The sequence below is a fragment of the Chamaea fasciata genome, unplaced genomic scaffold (genome assembly GCF_029207755.1).
Source record: "Chamaea fasciata isolate MVZ Bird 193981 ecotype frontalis unplaced genomic scaffold, bChaFas1.0.hap1 SCAF_2, whole genome shotgun sequence".
NCBI lineage: Eukaryota > Metazoa > Chordata > Aves > Passeriformes > Sylviidae > Chamaea > Chamaea fasciata.
In genome coordinates, this window is record NW_027094087.1 from 20,365,764 (window position 1) to 20,386,802 (window position 21,039).

Sequence of the window (21,039 nt, forward strand, 5' to 3'; positions counted from 1 at the left end):
TTCAAAAGCAAACCTTCCAAACAGTGTTTTCTGCCGGGACAAGAAAAATGTTGTTTAATTTTTGTATTTGTCCTTGCTGAGAGCTCTGTCCCTGCCTAGAGGAGGGTCCAACTAGCAGTAAGCAGATAGAAATGGAGATGAGAATTTGAAGTGGGAGTGAGAAAATATGAACACGATACAAATTTTAACATTTCGAGGAGGGGGGGCATGCATGGTTCTGTTGGCTTCTTTGCTAAATGTTATGAGGTATTTAGAAAATATTCGGGTATTTTCCAAGGAAAAAAATCTTTGCTTTAAAAAATATAGGAAAGAGCTGGAAAACTGGACGTTTCCATCCGTTATATTTTCTGCCACTTGCATTGCATACCTTTGTACTGATGAGTCAATCCTTCTCCAATCCATTTATCAAAGCAGTGTTTCCAAAGTGTTAACAATAAACTTTGTCATCCCTAAAGCCCACATATCACAAACAAAACCAAAGGTCACTACGCTACGAAGATAAATATATTCCACGTGTAGATAAGAGCTGAACTATTGTTCCTGTAACCATTTAGCATATAACCTGAAAAATATCATTTTAGTTTGTTCCATTTCTGAAATTAGGATTCCCTGCATGAAAGAAAAAAAGGCATAAAATGTATAAGGGGGGCGGGGGGGGGGCTTTATGCTGAAAATGTTTTATATTAAACAAGACATGTTCAGTGTTCGCAGTAACAGCATTTTATTAACAGCATTTATTTCACATCTGAAATACTTGGAGATGGAATGCTTAATTAGCAAAAGAAGTCAGCACTTCCAATTCCATACTTCATATTCTTCTTGGAGTTTTTGCTTGTTTTTTGGGATAATATGGAAACAATATTTTTATTAGTTTTTAAAAGAGCCGTTCAAAATTAAATGGGATGTTCTTCAGCGAATACTTTTGTTTGTGGGAAAAAATATCAATTATTAGAAAATATTATCACTCATTTAAGGAGTCATCCTCACAGTGCCTAGCTGTGTTTTACAACACAATCAAGTATCATCCTTCCTAAACCACACAAATTTCTAAAGGAAGTTTTCTGAAGGAAATTGGAGGAATTGACAAAAGCAAGTATTGTACTTTGGATTTACAAATAAAAAATGGATGCCCACAGGTACATGAACTTCCTATCCCAAAAAAAAAAAAAAAAAAAAAAAAAAAAAAAAAAAAAAAAAAAAGAAGTATGAACTACCTATCCTAAGTAACTTTTAATTACCTTCTGGAGCAGTAATGGCAGTAAGGATGAACTTCAGCCTTGCTTCTGATGGGACTGCTCTTTTTAGAGGTTTATCAATGCTACAGTACTCTTATTTCCTGCCTCATAAGAGCGCATGGATTTCTAAGACATGGAGGACTTTTCAGGACTGATGAAACACTTCTATGAAGACACTCAGTCTCATGTGTAATGCAGAGTATATAACTGCTGCTTGTTGCTATACCCTTTGGTTTCTAATTGAATTTTCACTTATGAAAGGGAGAGGAGAGCTGCAGTGCATTGGCCATATCCAATGGGCCTGGAATACACAAAGGGCATAAAGAGAGCAACTTCTATGTGTCTGTACTGGAGTATAAAACTGCCATTAGCCCAGGTCCTTGCAAAGACCTTGGGATACAGGTAGCACCAAGAGGCTCTGGTGCTGCCTGGTTTGCGGTCACATTGTCCTGCCAGCACATGGTTCTGCTCCTGGCTCCTCCTGGTCTCAGCTTATGATCTGTTTTCCTGCAGCTGAAGAAGTGTGTCCATCATCCAAGGTGCCTGAAGCAAACCACGGACAACACAGGGTTGTTTTTCATATATTTGCAGGTTTCTAGTTATGGTTAGGGAAGGTAGACAAGGAAATATTGTCTGAAAGAGTCTGGGTTAATCTGAAAGTTTTCTGTGAATGTTTTTCAGGCGGTGATTTTGAGACATTTTATGTTTTTGAATGCACATACAGTGACAACTGGAAAACAGGAAACACTTTGGAAACCTTGTCACCCTAGGACAAATTTTTTCTTGAAGAGTGGTGTTCTGAAAGTGATCTGAATACAAATCTGGAGTCTCTGTAGAGGAAATGAAAGTGTGGACTAAATATTTTGCGGTTAAAACCACAGAAGATTAGTCAATGTGACTTGATTAAAAAAAAAAAAAGATTTTGGGTAACTGCCAACAGTTACATCAATAACCTGAAATAAAATAAGTACTTTCAATAGGAAAATTCTTCCATGTAGATGATTCCCAACTATAGATGCCTCATTTGCAACTTGTAATGGATTAGTTAGCATGTGTCAGGAGCCTGTCTCAGGATCATATTATTGCTCTTATCTGGATAGGATGAAGATAAGACCTGGCTGAGGATGCCATAAGCATTAAATGTGGTGTGCCATATCAGCACTTCAGTCAGATTCACACAAAGGAAATAAAGACTTTAACATTTCTATACTGGTTTTCTGAATTCTCATTTCAAGGATTAAATAGGAGAATCCTGTGTCAAAAAAAAAAGAAGTCTCATGTTTTTAAATAAACGGATCTCAGTGGATCTCTGTTTCCTGTTCGTGATTTCAGTTTTAAATCCTGGGTATAATCTGTCCATCAGTGTGGTATGATCACATCAGGACTTTTTGCACAGAGTTTGCAGACATGATTGTCACTGGTGTACAGACACTCAGTTTTCAGTAGATTAAACTGATAATAAACAACTTAATGTTTGGAGATGGGTGGATTTTCCCATATTTCCAATTAGCTGTTTTATAGAAAACAGCCAGGGGCATAATAATGAAGAATCCATTGCTCCAAGTACGTACTTCATATGCCTTACATGAAGGGATGTATTTATAGGAATACAAGGCCAAGAATCCAGCAGGGCTGTGGGGAGAAAGAAGAGACAGACACTTTCCTGACGGCTTTCTTTCAATATCACTGTGAAAGGCCTCAAGCCATGAAGCTCTTGTTACTTCCCTGGGACTATTTCCAACACCTATTGCAGAGGATTTTTTTCCTGCTATTCTTTCTGAAAATAATTTTAGATATGATTTGGTATAAGAGAAGCCACCCAGACAGTCTTTTCAGTGCTGACCTTGAAATAAAATCCCACATTAATTTGTATATGGGGAAGAGTTTTATGTGTAACAGACCAGCATCCATTTCTGAGAAAAAATCTGAATCCCTATAATGTTTTCCAACAAGTTCCCACCCTTTACCAAGCTGCAGAACAAATAAGTCTGATTTTTGTTTTAAAATCTCAATTGTTACTCTCATAATTGCTAAATATTATACCTGGGTGGCATTCAAAATACAAAACAGAAAGCTGAAAGCAAGACTTGTTTTTTCATTACTTACTATCTTGAGGTAGCCAATCATCCAGGTGATGCCAAGCACTACCACTGTAGAGATCGTGCTAATCATATTTTTCATTAATGAATCCTTTTTATTCCTAGAAGCACACACACAAAAAGTAATTAAATCTTTCTCTGTGCCATTTAATGTCTGAGTTTTAAATTTTCTATTTATTCAGGGCTATATTGCAAAAGGGTATTATTAAGGTGAGTTGAGAAAATACATGTCCCTACATTTGTTTGATGTATCATTCAGAGAAGAAATCCAGAAAAATAAATGTAACATTTATTAGACTAATCTGTGTTTGGAGTGTGCAGCTTGGATGTATCTGTTTTTAATTTAAAAAGTGAGGTTTACCAAGGCAGTTGAAAATTAGCATGTTAGCTATTATACATTTTTTAGAACGCTTATAAGTTCATTCAAATGCACTTAATGTTCAACATAAGAATTAGCTGCCTGTGAAGTTTGAATATCCAGTTTCTCTCAAACCTGAACAGACTCAGAGATAAGATATTTTGTTTGCTCTAACCATGAAAACTGTACTTTAAAAAATGAAGAAATGGTACAAAGATTTCTTGAATGGATCAGTCCCATGGAATTAAGAAAAATTAAAGCAATCCTTTTTAAAATAATACAGTGTTCACTGAGGGCTTGTGACATAGAGCCTGTGACAGTACATGGAGCATTGATGTAAAACTGAGCAAGTAAATCTGCTTCAAGCTGCTCAAGAACTGGCATTGTGTTTGGCTGTGCTGAGAAATTCTTAATTCTCAGTTGGCTGGACCTGCTCTTTCACTTTTAGGGATTTAAATTGGGAATAACTGTCATTCAAGTCGAGTGACGCTGAATTCCAAAACGGGGGACAAAGCTCTGAATGTCTTCATTGATATGCATTTGAACAAAGTCTGACTCATTGTAACAAATGGAATTAATTTTCTGCCTGCATAAAGTATATATTTCTTTAAAATAGAAGATTTTGTCAAAAATCCAAAGTTATGACAAGAAAGTCTGAGCTGGTGACAAGAGACTGAGGAATAAATTTGCTGAAAGATATGAGGAGTGCTGTGCCATCTTACCTTACCGAATTCATCTTCTTCCATATCACAGAGATACTGATCCTGATGAAGCTTAAGATGTTAAACAGAAGTATGAGTGCTACTGACAAGAGGAATGACCACAAAGTGGGCTTTTACACACTGAAATTCTGATTTTGGTCCAATGTGGCGTGCCAGCAACTTTGAATATAAAGAGAGGTAGTTTCAAAAGATACATTAGGCATATTATTCAGAATACCAAAAACCAAAATAATATTCCACTTTCCATCCTGAAAGACCTTACAGTGCTTCTAGGTCTTGTCAATTTAGCTCTGAAAGGCAGCCATTCCTTGTGAACTGAGGGCTTTCAGTCATGCTTTTCTTTCTCTGAGGAATGCAAAATGATGCATCAAACAAACTACACAGAGAAATAATAAGGTGCAGTATAACTAACCAAGTAGGTGTATGGCCACCATATGCACGTTTATCTTTAGGATATATATTACAGTAAAGGGTAATAGGGAAGACTTAATGGACAAAGGCTCACTGCTCTCTGCTGATCTCCTATCTTTACAACTCTCCCTGAATGTACTCTGTACTGTAAAAGTTGCTATATGGACAACTTTAAATCTTATGCCATCTGGTTACTGACATGGTTTTAAGGAAATGTCCAGGCAGTGGCTTCATGGCTCTGAGCAGCAGTAAGTACCACAGTGCAGAACTGAGTGCTGACCCCAGAAATGTTGCCAACAAGAAAGAAACAGTGCAGTAGGACAGCCACAGCTGTGCAGCAGGAGTCTGCAGGAGGATCCACCATGTCAGAGGTAAGGTGGTTCTGGTGGCCTTATGAGGAAGGTATTGCTGGTAGCATTTGGTGGTATCGTTGCTGCACTTCCTGGAAGTTTGGTTTTCAATTCCAGAGATCAAGAGGATGTTAAAAATGAGCATAGAAAAGCAGAGACTCACTAACATCCACTTTACAGATAAGTTTTAGGTTTTCTTATTGGTAGAAATAAGTTTAGGAGAAAAAATAAAGAGAAAAATTGTCAAATATTTTCTCATTTTCATTTATACTAAAAGCAAGCTAGAGAGGAGAAACTGTAATACAGACAGAAACCAAAACAATAATTTGTTTGCAGAATTACACCAATGTTACTCTCAGACAGCTTAAGAAATCCATCGGTTTTGTCTACTTTGGCTAGAACAGAGAATATCCAGCACCTTTAAGGACCAGGCCTTGACTGACAGTAGTTTGGGATGCATTTTTTTCCCCCTCTGCTCTTTTTGGAATCCTTTTCTTCAGTGTTAAGCGAGGTCGTGTGGGTTTCACCCACACTCTGAGGGCCAGCCTGGCAGAAACATTGCTATAATAATGAGCGAGAGGCTGATCGCAGGTACCTTGAAAAAACCTCTCAAAAGGGTTTTAATAAAGATGGAAAATAATACAAAATACAAAACAACAAAGCCAAACACAGCAGAGAGACAAACTTGCTGCTACAGCACCTCAAAACATGAGAATGGAAAAGTGAGAAGCAAAATGCAAAAAGTGTGGAGTTCCTTTGTTCTCTCTCTTTAGTACCTAATGGCTTAGGTGGGCTTTTTGGCCCTTGGCCCAATGAGTGTGCCAAGAATCTTTGAGTAACATTTCCAGTGTCCAATCTACACTTCTGGCCTGGCTCCAAGCCAATTGCAAAGAGAGATCCACAGAACTTTCCAGCTAACTTCTTAACATGTCAAAAGGTAAAATGAAACTCTTTCCCTATTTGGAAACACCTGCTAGAGGTATAGGGATTGCATTACTACCAGGTAGCATAAAACAACTATTTCTAACCATTCTCCAAAGTGCAAGAGAATAATAAACCTCCACTCCCAAACTTTCTCTTATCTCCAAATCACAGAATCACAGAATCAATAAGGTTGGAAAAGACCTCCAAGATCATTGAGTCCAACCTATGACCGACCACCATGTCAACTAGACCCTGGCACTGAGTGCCATGTCCTGTCTTTTCTTAAACACCTCCAGGGACAGTGACTCCACCTCCTCCCTTGGCATTATATATATAGTTTATGTATGCATACATGTAAATGTGTATTTTTATGTGTGTGTGTGTATATATATATATATATATGTGACATTGTCATAAATAAATGCATTTAAAAGGCAGAGGCTGGAAGCTCCTACAGTCTTAAAAATGTGAACCTTGATGGAATTGCTCCAAATCTGCCTCAGTGCAAGCAGGATGAGAAACATGCATTAATCTATTATAACTACAGCTCTGCTGCCATGACTCTGCTCATTGTTCAGAGGGGAATCACTGGGCACCATTAATCACAGGCATGTCCATCAAGAAAATTTGCTGCAATTGTGTTTGTATTTAGTCATTCACAATGAAACAGTAGCACAAGCAGCTACTGCCTAGAAAAAAAGATAACTGTTCACACATTGTAATACCAGGGTATGGGGGGAGGTCACACTGGTGGTGGAACACTGTGACACATTTTTAAAGCCTGGTATTGAGATAGTGAACTGAAAAGCTCAATGTGTATCACTGACCTGTGCAGTGATGACACCACTCTGGGTCTGTGTTGTCAGTGCCTGCCAGGGTAGTACAGAGGTGTCAGTGAGTCTCAAGCCATGCTACGCGATTTAGCTGTTTTTGAAAATATTATTTGCTGATCAATTATGTTGCAATATGTTCTAAACTGGCTGCTTTTAATTGTTTTCCTCAAACTACATACAGAACAAAATATTGTAACTTAGTGTAAAATACTGGCAGTTTAACATCTTCCCTCTTACCTAGTGAGTATTTCAAACAAAATGGTAAGAAGCAGACCAGCCATGGACAATCCAACACCAATATAACAAATATAATCCAAAGGCTTTGCATATTTATATTTTATCTGAAATGCCCAGAAAACCAATTGTATCAGTTATATGAGATGAGAAGAGATAAATTTATTTTTAAAGTTTCTGTTTCTGGTCACACATAGAAGCAAGAATGTTTTAGTAAAGTTATGACTATTGCTAGCCACCACCAGAATTTTTATATCCCACAGAATTCTGGACCCTGAAACTAGAGAAACTTGTGAAAAACACCAAAAGGAGATTTAACAATACCAATCAAATATTCATCAAAATAGCAGATTAAATTATTCATAATAAACTGCAAGGTGACACAGATTTTACAAAGCAGCTTTTAACTTTTCATGCTAGTGAGCATTCTGAATTTTGACTTCTTGGTCTAAGGTGAGATATTACAAATAATTATAGATTGAAACCAGTCTATATACAGTGACAATAAAGCAGCAAGTAAATGTATTCAGTGAAACAGAAAATGCTGTTGCATTTGCATAAACAGTTGGGAATCTTATTTAGAATGTAGTCACTTTGTGCAAAAAGGACATACATAACATAAAGGGAAATACAGAAACAAGCAAATAGTACAAATATGGAAGTGCTGTTCTGTGAAGACAGTAAAAATGATCTCTGAAATGCTGGCATGCTGAAGTTGGTGACCACAGATATGTGATTTTATCCAGGGTGTGTTTTGTTTAGAGAAGCTGAAGTAAATACTGAAAGAAGAACAAACATCAGAAATGTTCAGTCATTCCTAAACAGTCTTGTTAGTAAAAGAGGACAATGTATAAAACTTTATGGTTGAAGGCTTAATATTTACAGAGCAAGTGCTTTTATAAACATATAAGCAATGGGAGTAGTTAATGCTAAATCCTCTGAGTTATTTACCCAGCACAAGGCAGTGCCACAGCCAGCCCAGATTCCAGGCAACTCTATTGTTCATCTGGGGACACTTCAGCCTTTAGATAAACCCTCATTTAACCACCATCTGCAGCAACGGAGGTGCAGAGCTGGTGGCTACAACAGCTGAGCAAGAGGAATTAATTAGCCTAGCCCTTCCCTGCTAAGGAGCTGCACAAGCAGGTGAGCACAGCCACAGGTCGTGTCAGAGGAAGCCAGGACTTGCCAATACATTTGGCTATTCAGCAGCTTGGGCACAACTTGCCCAATTTGCCAGATTGGCCACAGGGCAGAAACAAGTACATGAGGACAGTTTAAACTCCTATGCATTCTAGCTTGAGTGCACCTCTGCCCTTATATTGCTATGCTGGTCTTAGAGTTAGAAACAACCAAGCAAACAAAAAAATTAAACAACCCCAGACTCTTCCCTTTCAAGAAAGGACAATGCCCTACCATCAGAGAGCAAAATTAGTGGTGTGATTACACCTGCATCCTTTACAGTGTAATCCCCAAAATCACAGGCATGATTACACAGCTGCAGTTCAGATGTGTTGTAGTAGGGACTGGAATTGCGAGGAGAAAATGGCTAGAGAAACATAGACATAGGCACCAGCAAACAGTGTGAACTGACAGTGATATGATTTTGAAAGGGGAGCTGACAGCTACTAAGGTATATATAGGTCTCCTTATGAATGATATCCATAACAGCATAATTTGGCATTTTAAACTTACTTTTTGTGCCTTTCTCAGTCAAGATTGCCAATGAAATGACCAATTCCTGTGAATTATTCAGTGATTAAGATTCAGGCTCCCACTAACTAAGCATTAAACAACTGCCAGTTGAATTACGTGTAAACCAAACAACAGCTTTCAGGTTTTGGTAGCACTGTTACTGCCGACCGGAGCTGAATCCACACTGGAACAGGAAGCAAACAATGATAAATGGAGGGATCCCTCCCTCCCCTCCTGCAGCACAGTGGTGCTCATGCACTCACACATCAAATGACATGCAGTCCTTTTCAAACATACTTCTGCAGGGTACAGCAATTAGAACTACTTTTAATGAGCAACAAGCAGCTTGGAGTGGAAATAAGAACTGAACAGAACCATTCATGGTATTGGGTAGTTCAATTAAAAATGATGAATAAAAACAGAAGTAAAAAAGCTTGTTTCAGTAATTTCCTTAGAAAAGACACATTTCTTGGATCACTTGTATGGCTCCATGGTGATGATTACTGATCTGTCATATGTATGTATCTAAGCTCAAAAACTTTGTTAAATATTGTAAGAAGAAGCCAATTAATGTCTTCTGGAGAAGCCATGCCAAATGTGATACATACATACATGCGTATTATCTATAATACATATTATCTAAAAATTCAGGAAGTTTGGCAAATGGACACTCACGTAAGAGCATTGCCTCCAAGAAAGCAGTGACATCTGGAATCAATCCCTGGTGGAGGAAGTCAAAGTACACAGTGGTTTTAACTGAAAGTAGGAGCTAAAAGATAGCATGAAAAATGAACATTCCTCACATTAATATGTGTATTGGGCTGTGCCAGTCATGCTGACTTTTTCTTGTTTTCCAGAATTTTGGTAGTCTTCTAGAGAGAAAGACTGTCCTCCATAGATCTGGTTTTTTCATTCTTGGTATAGGACTAATGCACCCCAGGACAAACCCACTCTAGTATTCCCATAACATTTTATGGAATACAAAAATGTCCTAGTTTAGCAGCGCAGAGTCAGCAATATCAGCTGTTACATACAGAAGTTTTTATGTGCATTTTATGGCATTTTTTATGCCACTTGATCTAACACCCTTCACTTATGTCACCCATACATCCTACAAACTCTGTCAATTGCTTATTGCCAAAAATCAAAGCAAAAAAAGCCCCAACCCCTCTCTGCTGGAGTCTCTTTCCCTAAATTCTGAAGAGTGTAGTAGGGCCAGGGCAGCCCCTGGCTCAAACTGTCCATGGTGTTTCTTACCTTGGGGCTGAAGGCTGTTTCAACACTATTCGCTACTCCACCATCAGTGTTGCTAGAGATGGCTCATTTTTGTCTCCATCAAACTGTGGAGACTCTCATAAACCATGGACCAGAAGAATTTGTCATTTTGGTACAGGACAATTCAAACTCTGCCACTGTCTGATGAATTTGCAAGGCAAAGAGAAAAGTAGGTCTAGATAGCAGATATCAGAGAAGCTGGTGCTTTTGGAGAAGGCTGCGCTATGCTCGTGTATAAATTCAGCATTTGCAGGTTTTTGTTTAGATTTTTTTTAGAATCCATAGAAGTAGTCGAGAACACCTGCTCTCCCCTTGAATGTCAAGAGACATCTTCACTTTTTGCTGAGGTGGAATGTGAAAATAATTATTACCCTTCTCTTAATATCATTTCTGGGGGAAAATAGGGGTAAATGAGGAAAATAATATACTAAATCCTAATAAATGCACACAGTCCAAATGACCAGACTTTTAATAACCTTAAATAAGAAATAGTCACACCAGGGACATTTACTGTTAGTGTGAAGTCAGAAGATAAGAAACTGCCTGTTTTTTTGCCCTCAGATTCCACTTTTTTACATTTTTTTTAATACACTTCTACCAATTTAGAGTTCATTGATGTGATTTAAATCACTCATCTTAATTGTAGCTAAAGTAAGGAAGCAGAATCCTGGCTTGTATAATAGACTTTGTTATTGACATTATGCTTTTGACTTAAGATCAGGAGAGACTGATATGATCTCTCTGACCTGATCATCAGGTGAGACTAATGTAACTGTATATCTACAAAATATCCCAAATGTGCACTTAATATTGAAGAAATCTGTTTTTTTAAGACAAACTGTGCATTTGATATGTATCTGTCTTGAGGGGAGTGTTATGTTATACTGGCATTATGATTAAGGCTATAATTACATGATCACACTGTTTTTCCACAGTATTGCTGTCTGAAATGGTGAATAGAAATGGCAGTGACCAGTTAATGAGTTATTCACTGATTTTTATTGTCAGTGCTGGGGGTGTGAGGTTACTTGATTTATCTCTTCACATCTTTTTCTAACCCTGGTGAGAGGACTGAATTATTCATTTCCCTGTGGGCTTGTATTCAAATGATGTTCACCATTATGATGCCTAAGTGCTCTACTACCTTCAGGTTTGTTATACTGTTGTGATGTCTCAGTGTTACTGACACTACACTGAGAGACTGAGGACAAGTCTGGTGGTTTCAGGTGCCCGGTGTGAAACTCTTGGGATGTCAGAGGAATTCACATGTTTTGCTCTCCCACACCCACCAGCTTCTGAGGCAACTGAAGCAAAAGAAATATTTTTTTTTTCTTTTTCTTCTGGTCAATACCAATTTATCCTCCAAGCACTCCAGAGTGTAAGTAATGGACATCTGGAACAATCCCAAGTGAGTGATCCAATTGGATTGCGGGTGTTAGGACATGGATGTCCAGCCTGACACCTGACAGTAGGAGTAATTTTAGTTGAAGTGTTTGATATCTTCAGATTTCAGGCAAAGTAAGTATGTACTTGTTCTTGATCTCGATGTTTGTGGAGTTGTGGTCAAAGATTCAGCACACCCTCAATTTTAGAAAACAAAACAACTGAAAAATCCCAAATGCTGAAAGCATTCTGTCCATTGCATGCACATTTGCATTCTTCTATGAATAAGATTACCCAGCTCATTTGATGTATACATTTCTTGTACTTAGGCATCAGCATGCATAACAACCAACCAGCTAAGGGTTCTTTCCCCCAAAGGAGATTTTCAGTGAATATTCATTAAAAATTTTCAGCTGCAGTTTTCAAAAGAAGAAAGAACATCCTATTACATAAAATGTTGAACAATATCTGAGCTTCACTACCAAGGTCACCAATAAGACTAGGAACATTTTCCTGTATTTCCAGTTTTGTTGACTGATACTTTCCCAGTGCTCTACCTGCAACAATTAGCAGTGTATGACTTAGGATTTATGGTTCATACTGCTGTGTCTAGGTACATCCAGCTACACACAGGGCTTACTTCTCTGTACCAAAACCAGAATCATAGAGGAGCTTAACTTCAGAGGAGCAGACTGGATGGCAACATTGGGCTGTGAGGTGTTGCCAGTCAAAGAAAATTCCTCCACTGTTTTTGGAAGGATGCATCAAAGTCATGAGTAGCATAAAAGTTATGATTTGTTATTATACACCTGTAGGTTTAGTTTCTGAGTTTCCTCTCTGATTTGGTTCTCCAGTGGGGAGTGCTCCTCATTTCCTATTCCTATCTTTTCTCTGAAGTAGAAGAATCCAGCAATGTTTATATTGGTGTAGATTGGGAATTACACATTGGAGTTGAGTGCCAAAAATATTTTGACTTGTTCATGAACTGCTTTCATCCTGAACCAGAAGGGGAAATTTTGTTGACTTACATCTTTAAAAAATGGCAAAAGGTCAAGTTACCTGGTTGTAGCATTGACAAGATTATTGTGCATGGATTCTGTTTGTTGGCATCCAAGAGCTGACTCACTGTAGCCACTACTGCCACAGATGCCCGAGACAAGCAGAAAAAAAAGGCAATATTCAAATGCAATTGAATAAATCACCCCATGTGCTACACACTGAATGGGCAAAGTAAGAACAATTAACAAGCATTGCTTGAAAGTATACAACAGAGTTTCAAAGTAAAAGAAGCCATTCAAGAGAGCACGAACTTTGTGCCAATGGTTTCATAATGCCACAATTTTATTAATTTAGTTAGCAAAAATTAAATTATTAACTTAAACATTAAATGATGCTCATATTAAAATTTCAGATATATATCTAAGCAGCTGATTAGTTTACACTCAACTCCGAGAACAGACTCAACAGTGATTCTACAAGTATGTGCTCGAGGACACTTAAATAACTCTCCTAAATGACAAAATTAATGCATTCGTTTGTAGTGTTATGTACAGTTAAAAGAAAGAACAGTGTCTTTTCTGCTGGTGGAGGGGAGGAAGAATTCATATCCCGAATATTAAGCCCCACAAGTTTTATTTTAGTCCTAATAAGACTCACCTGAAAGTCTTCTGCAATATTTGGCTTTTTCATAATCTGCGCTGTGATGTTTGCAGCAGCAGTGATGTTCTGTCTGGTCAGTCAGTCTGGCATGGAGCTGATGATTTGAGTGCTACTTGCAATAACTGAAACCTTCCCGGACCTCACAGTTTCAGCCTGTGAGGAAAATGTCATTCAACAGAAACAAAAAGAGAAAAGGAATAAGAGCCACCACTTCATATAATTCTCATACAAAATAAAAATGTACAAGAAATAAAGTAAAAACATGCATGTAATTTGCCATCTAAAATGTTTATGTTAATGTCAAGTATGTGACTAGAGATCGCTTTCGTGAATTCTTGGAGTATCTTGGGTTGGAAGGGAGCCCTCGAGGTCCCCTAGCCCAACAGGGGCTGAAACCAGGCTGCTCAGGGGATCACTTTGAATATCGACAACCTCCCTGAGAAAACTGCACGTGTTTGAACAGTGTTAAGGGGGAAAATATTCTTTTATCTAACTGGAATTTCCCATATTGCCACTTGACTCTGTGGGCACTCATCCTAAAACTGCACACCTTGAAGAACAGCCTGGCCCCATTGTTCTCCACACCTTGCCATGAAGTAGCAGCAGGACCTCTCCTTTGTCTTGAGGTCACTGAGTTCTGAGTCTATAAACTTCGGTGCACATTTCATTGTTCCTTAAATAACCACAACAGGACTTTTTGAAAGGCCATCAAAGGAACTTGAGAAATGTCCTCTGGAATAATCATGCCTCTCAACACAGGTCTTATAACCTGCACTGAGGACATTATCCTCACTTCTGTACGTTATACACAGTGTCAGCTTGGAAAAAATGTAAAAGGAAAAAAAAGACCCAACAATAAAATATTCTGCTGCTGGAGGTACTAATAGGAATTGCTATATGCACTGGTTGGATCCAGTTTGAGTTAGTTAGCACTAATAAAGATTAAATGTCTGTAGCATCTTAAAATTCTAAACACAAACCAAAGTTGAGGCATCTAGCTATACCTTCATATAATATATGAAGGTATAGCTAGATAACAGTAAGAGACAGAAAATCTGCCAGTCATCAGGTCAAATCATCTGTTTCTTAATCCTATCAATGAATAACTCTACTGAATTGCTTCAATAACAGAATTGTTCTCAAATTATTTGCATTGGGAAGCTACCAAAATCAAGATTAATTCTACCATGCAGCTTCGAAGTGTTGATAAAGCTTGGAATGGTAGGTAAGAAAAGTGAATCTGTTGCATAGGGAGGAAAGAAATTTGCATTTATAATTACCGGAGATTGTATTATTTGACTTGAAAACATCTGCATATGCATGATGCACTAACAGTACATCATGAATGCCTGTGGTCACTGTTCTTGCTTCTGACTTCTAGGATGATCTTGAATTCAAAATAAAAATTTCTATTTAAAAGTAATCAAATCCTTTTAAACCTGGGCTCTGGATCACTCGCATGAACACCTCCTGCTTCCATTCCCCAGCTCCCCAAGCAGCCCTCAGCTCACTAGATGGCAGCTCGACATCACAGCGCCCAACAAACCCACACATTACTGATGGCAGCAGAAAAACCACGTCACACCTTACTGGCGCTAGAAATAGCTACTTATAATATTATGTATTACTTTGAACCTTTTAGTGAAGGTTATGTACTGGAAAAATGTAATATTGAGCTTGAGGGTTTCTCAGGGAAGGATCCAAGGGTGAAGGTACAGTAGTCAAGCAATAATGCACAAGGAAAAGGGTTTCTCACATTTAACAGGAATTTTTGGCGTATTTTTTTCTTTCTTTTTTTCTTTTTTTTCAATTGTGACTTTTGATAAAGAAAAGAAACACAGAAGCAGCAGAAGGGAAGCAGTCACTGTTATGTGCTTAGTCATGTTCTGCTCTCCACGTTTTGCAGATACAGCTGGGCTAAGCCTTAGAGGTAGACTTAGGGGGACATGGATTTTTTGGATTTTATGGATTTTATATATGGCATTCATACAAGAGAGTTTGAATTTGGATTCTTGATGGACAGAAATGTTGACAAAATGGAAAGCCTTCACTCTTAATCCTTCTGAACAGGCCAATCTTCTCCAAATCCCTTCCATGTTCTCACTGATTTGGTATCCTGGGTCAGCATCGCCTCTGCTCAGAGGCATTTGCTGTGAACTGGGAACCTGACTGAAGACATTGCAGGCCAGTTAAGAAATATGAAATGGGATGCTGCCTTCAGGCAAACCCAAGCAAAATCACCATTGGAAATTCAGGCCATCTGCAAAGCAGGCACATGCCAAGAATGCCACTGGAAAAAGCTTTGGTCATTTATTTTGCTTTCTGCAAAGTTTTGAGGAACATGAGATCTATTTCCTGCCCCAATTTTCTATTCCCACTCCACGTTGTTTTTTTTTTCTCCCCCAGGATGATGCAGAATCTCAGAAACTGTTTAAGTAGCAATTTAAGGTAGCCTGTGTTGCTAAGGAGTCCAGATTTTCATTACAATTCAGAATTTGGGGAGGCTTTAAAGTAGGAATTTTCCTTTCTCTGGAGCACATCCAGATTTCTTTTGAAGCATTACCTGTAATTTTGAAAAAGCAGAAAGATATGCATTTAGTATAGAAGTTCTCACACATTCACATGACCTCACTGGGAGTTAAAATTGTTCTGTGGGTGTGACACCCTATCCAGTGTTATTTTCTGTCTGCTTGTAAAATGTTGTTTTCCAGTGTTACAAGTGAACATCAATTATTTAACTATTTATTGTTCTTTATAGAACATGTGGTTTACATCCATGTACACAGTCCTGTCAGAGAGGCTGACATTCTTTATGCCACAGTCAGACAGGCTTTAGTTTTGTTAGAGCTGCAGAAACACATCTTTTAATGGGGAGGCACTGGCATCAGCTCTGAGCTGTCAGAAAGGCTTTTTACCATGTCCTGAAAAATAAAGTTTATATGTTATGAAAGAAATGCAAAGGATGTGTGGAGCACTTATTCCTCTACAAGGCCTCTGAAAGCTGAGACAGTTCATGGAACCACAGTTGATGGAAAACATCCTGAATCCTAATGCTAAATAGTAGGAAAATAAACAGATTGTTTTTCTATTTAAAGACTCTTCAGGACCCTGATTGTCCTCCTAGCCCCAGTCAGGCACAGATCCATCTCAGCATGCGTACCTGAAATTCTCTGCATTTGGGGTAGAAAGCTTTACAGAAAAGTTTGTGCTCATGCTGCCTGAGCTGCGGAGTTCTGGCTTCAAACACAGACCCCTCATCTGGTTTAATAATCCGACATCCTTCACAAACCTTACATTCACTTTGGGGAAGTGGGAGCAAAAGAAAAGAATCACATACCATTCACAGTATCAGGTGCACATTCCTTTTTGGAGTGGCCATATTTACCCACTATAATCTGTTCAAAAGTAAGGTTTTTGTATTGCTTTCAGAAATACAAAATATCACAGTACTGTAGTCACAAAAATTAACTGCACAGAAAAAAAAAATATTTCCAGATGAAATATTTTTAACATAAGGATCAGTTTTCAAAAATTAAATAGTACTGAGACAATAGAAGCTCATTGAATCTTTTGCCCTAAATGAAATAAAAGCAGTTAGTTAAAATCTTGTCTAAACCCAAGCTTCTAGGCTGCCACAAGTGATATTTTTGAAGTCAGTGAAGCCTTAAAAGCCCATCTCTTTTTGTCATCTCTTCTATTTTCACTCTTTTAGTCCTAGAAAATTTATAAAATGTTATAAAGTCTCATCTTTGGTGACCTAATACCTGGGCAGAAATCAGACTTGATATCCTAATGCCACAGAATTCAGCAGAGGGCAAAAATACACACTTTTGAACAATTAATGGGGAACAGTCCTTTGGTGACTCTAAACCATGGTGGGTTGGATTTGGCTTTTGGTGCAGGAAGTTTCCGCCCTGCTGTCTGCTGTACTGGGACTTGCTGACCACCCCAGACCCCACAGCTGATACTGGCTACATCTAAAGGTAACATGGTAATCCTGGTGAACCCTGGTCTGACCCAAAAGAGCAGCGTATTACATTCTCATGTACCTTCCTGCTATAACTTGACACAAACTTAACACTTAACTTTACCTCACAAAGCTACAAACACTTGGAAAAAATATCACAGCATACACGCAGAAAATTTTTGCTTCATCTTAGGAGTTGCAACATCCTGGTTTTGGCTAACTTTTGCAAATTCAGACTGCACTTCAGCTGACTATGTCCCATCAGCAGGACTGACTCGAAGCATATTTATGGTCAGAGTCCTGAGAGGACTTAGGAAACCTGGAGTGTTTTCTGGCACAGAATTTCACGTCAAGTTACTTAACTTCAAGTGGATCTGGTAATCTACAGGGTCTCAGTTTCCCATTATACAATGACACTTTCCTTCTACACAAATGATTACAAACAAATAAGGATGCATGACGCTGCAAAGATGAGACCTGCCTTACAGTACCATACCTGAGCCTTGCTTGCCAGAAGGTGGTTAGCTGGACAAGGTGTCTCAAAAATCTGATGGAAGGAACTTCTGGAGGGCATCTAGGCCAAAGACTCCACAACCTCACTAGGAGATGTGCTGCAGTGCCATGATACCTTTCTAAATCCAAGCATTTCTCTTCATGCTCAATCTCAGCATGAAGAAAACTTAAGCTGCAGTTTATGAGTGCTGTGTCTTACTTTACCCTCTGGTGTTACTGAGAAGGTTTGGGTTTGATGGTCTTTGCAACTCCCTCTCAGCTGGAGGCTGCTGTTAGCCCTGCCCTCTGTCTCCTCTTCAGCACAGGGAACAAGTTCAGGTCTTTCCCATGCTTCCTGCAGGCCATCTGTCTAAAGCCCTTCACTGACCTCACTGCTTCCTGCTGAACCCTCTCCAGCTTCCCAAAGTCTGGTTAACCTGGCCTGCAGGTGGCAAAACTAAGCATGTATTTCCCAGTGGTGCCTCACCAGCACCAAGAAGGGCAGGGTAAAAAGTGCTCTTCCACCTTGTTTGCAGAGAACCACGCTGTTGGCTCAAACTGAACTTGGCATCTACTGCCATTCCCAGGTAGTTTCCAGCAGGCCTGCTCCTCAGCCAGCAAGTTCCTGCTCTGTACCAATGCCCCTGGCATGGAGATTGGCACTTATTGCTGTTGGACACCGTGAGGTTTCTGTTGGAATGATCTTCAGGTTTCTCAAGCTCTTCTGCATCAAAGCTCTGCCATTGACTGTGTCAGCAATGCCTCTGCCCACTCCAGGTTCAGTACCGTGGGCACATTTGCTGACATGACCCAGGTCGTGGATGAAGACACTGAATGATTCTGCCCTATTATTGCTCAGCAACTGGCTCCACTTTTACAATATCCTGATCAAGTCATGGATTGCTACCCTTTGAGCTTGGCTCTTGAGGTGATTTCCAGCCCAGTGAATTGTTCATTCACCCAACCCATGTGTCCTCACCTACCAAACAAGCAGGCTGAGGGACGTGGTGCCGAAGACACCTATAATTCAAAGTGTATTACATCTTGTTACTCTTCTGTTTTCTACATACATTTATTTCATGTGGCAGACAGTCAGATTGGTCCTACATGTGAATCCATGCTGTTCCTGGTTATCTTCTGGTCTCTCATATGCGTGGAAATAGACTCCAAGAGGATATGTTCCAAAATCTCTCTAGCACCTAAGGTAAGCCTGACTGGCCGATGGTTCCCCCAGATCTCCTTCTTGCCTTTCTTAAAGATAAGCATAATATGAACCTTTTTCCAGTTCCTTGTGGCCTCTCTTCATCACCACAGGTGACGGAAGTCCCACAGGGGCATCAGCCAGGTCTTTCAGCTGTCTTGAATGAATCCTCTCTAGAAACATGGATTTGGATACCTTTGTGATCATCCTGCCTTCCCTCTGAGGGATGAAAGCCAAGAGTAAGTTGCTATGAACACATATGCATTCATACAAGCTTTATTATTTTTTTCTTTCTAGTTGTTCAAGCTTTGATCTGTAAGTGGTTTGGGCTGGTTTATATGCTTATACTACTTGGTTTCAGACTTAGAAAAGAGAGTCCATCTGGAATAGAATTTTCCCACTGATGCAAATCTCAAATTATTCCAAGTATTTTAATGCCACTAGGATGGCTCCAGACTAAAACAAAATCAAACAAAACAAAATAAAACCAAACCAAACAAAAGAAGACCCAAACAGAACAAACCACAGGAAGAACACCAGGCTCTTTGTCATGATTTGTGAAAGAAAATAACCATGACATAATGTAGAAAAGCAATGAATTATGAGCCAAGTGGAAATTTTTTCATCGTTGTTGGAACAAAAGTAATTAGGTTACAAGAGTTGTCTACACTGTATGCCATACTCTCTTTTCCTGGCAATAAACTTGATCATCTCCTCTATACTCCCAGCACCTGACTGCCCTTTCTTCCAGCCTCCTCAGCACCTTTGGCCCTGTGATCCCATGCTCTTCATGCTCCATCATGTCTCAGCCCCTCTCACCTCTTAGATACATCTCCATACTTTCAGTACATAAAATATACATCTCCATTTTGTTAGCTGGTGAAGAGGAGACAAATGTTGTGGGTAATTTATGCACCTTAGTGACTGGACTGGATTGACTGAGGGAGCTGGGGTTGTTTAGCCTGGAGAAAAGGAGACTCAGGGGTGACCTTATCACTCTCTGTAACTCCCTGAAGGGTGGCTGTAGCCAGGTGGGGGTTGGTCTCTTTCTCCAGGCAGCAATTGACAGAATGAGAGGACACAGTCTTAAGCAGCACCAAGAGAAATATAGGTTGGATATTAGGAAAAAGTTTTTTATGGGAACAATGATAAAGTACCGGAGTGGTCTGCCTGGGGAGGTGGTGGAGTCACCATCCTTGGATGTGTTTAAAAAAGACTGGATGTGGCACTTGGTGCCATGGTTTTGCTGAGGTTTTAGGGCATAGGTTGGACTCAATGATCTTGAAGGTCTCTTCCAACCTAGTGATTCTGTGATTTTGTGTGATTCTACGAGTGGACATGCAGCCTCAACCTCCTCATTAATGGCACAAGTTTCCTTTCCTTTTCCTCTCTGAGATATTTATAGGGTTGGTCTTCTGTACCCAACTAGTGATATGTGCAAAACTCATAAGATTTTGAAACCTTTAAGATCCATAAGCACCTAGTAAATTTAGTTGAAACTGGTCAGCAAGTTAAAGAAAGTGCCAAGAAAGTGGAACAACAGACAGATGAACAGTATAAATTTTCCTTGGGAAAACAGTAAAATTGAGGGTTTGTAATTTCAGTAGTGTTTGTTATAATTTCAAGTTAGTTATGTCTGTCCAAACATTCTTACCTCATGCATTTTAAGAACTAATATAGCTATTAAAATCTATTTTCAAGGCAATTCACAGCAAATCAAATGCAGAATACTAAAGCAGTGAACAAAGGAAATTACAGAATCATCATAATGCTTTGTTTCCAGTGCTGAAATCCCAGCCATGATTATTTTATTTAAGCTTATATAACTTCTCTGAAACATTTCACCCAAATGTTCCAATCAGTCATGAACTCATTCCATCTATCATTGTCTGTTGGATGTGCTGCCCATCCTGTCATAAGGGAAATAACATGGAAGACCTGAACTTTCCATCTACCTAGCAGTCCTCACCAGGCATATTTTCCTGGTAAGCTGTAGATATTTTGACATCCTTCTGACCAAATGTGTCACGTAATTTGACAAAAGCCCAACTGACACATGACAGTGTGTTTGTGTGTCACACTGGCCACATTGTGGGTTGTTTGCCTGGGAAAAAAGGGAGCTGGGGATTTTACTAGCTCTGGAGATCCTGCAGCTCGGTGAGCTGGCAGCCTCCCAGCACAGGGCGGTGCTGAAGTGCCAT

The 21,039-nt window shown here is 39.2% G+C and overlaps 1 protein-coding gene across 1 annotated transcript; it reads right to left on the reverse strand.

The window, feature by feature from the left end:
* Nucleotides 1-1,830: 1,830 nt before the first annotated feature.
* ADGRG7 (adhesion G protein-coupled receptor G7) lies at nt 1,831-21,039 on the reverse strand. Its single transcript, XM_066206874.1, is given in 5 exon segments — nt 1,831-1,998; nt 2,000-2,065; nt 3,279-3,435; nt 4,415-4,573; nt 20,972-21,039. Coding segments are annotated over 5 exon segments (618 nt in total).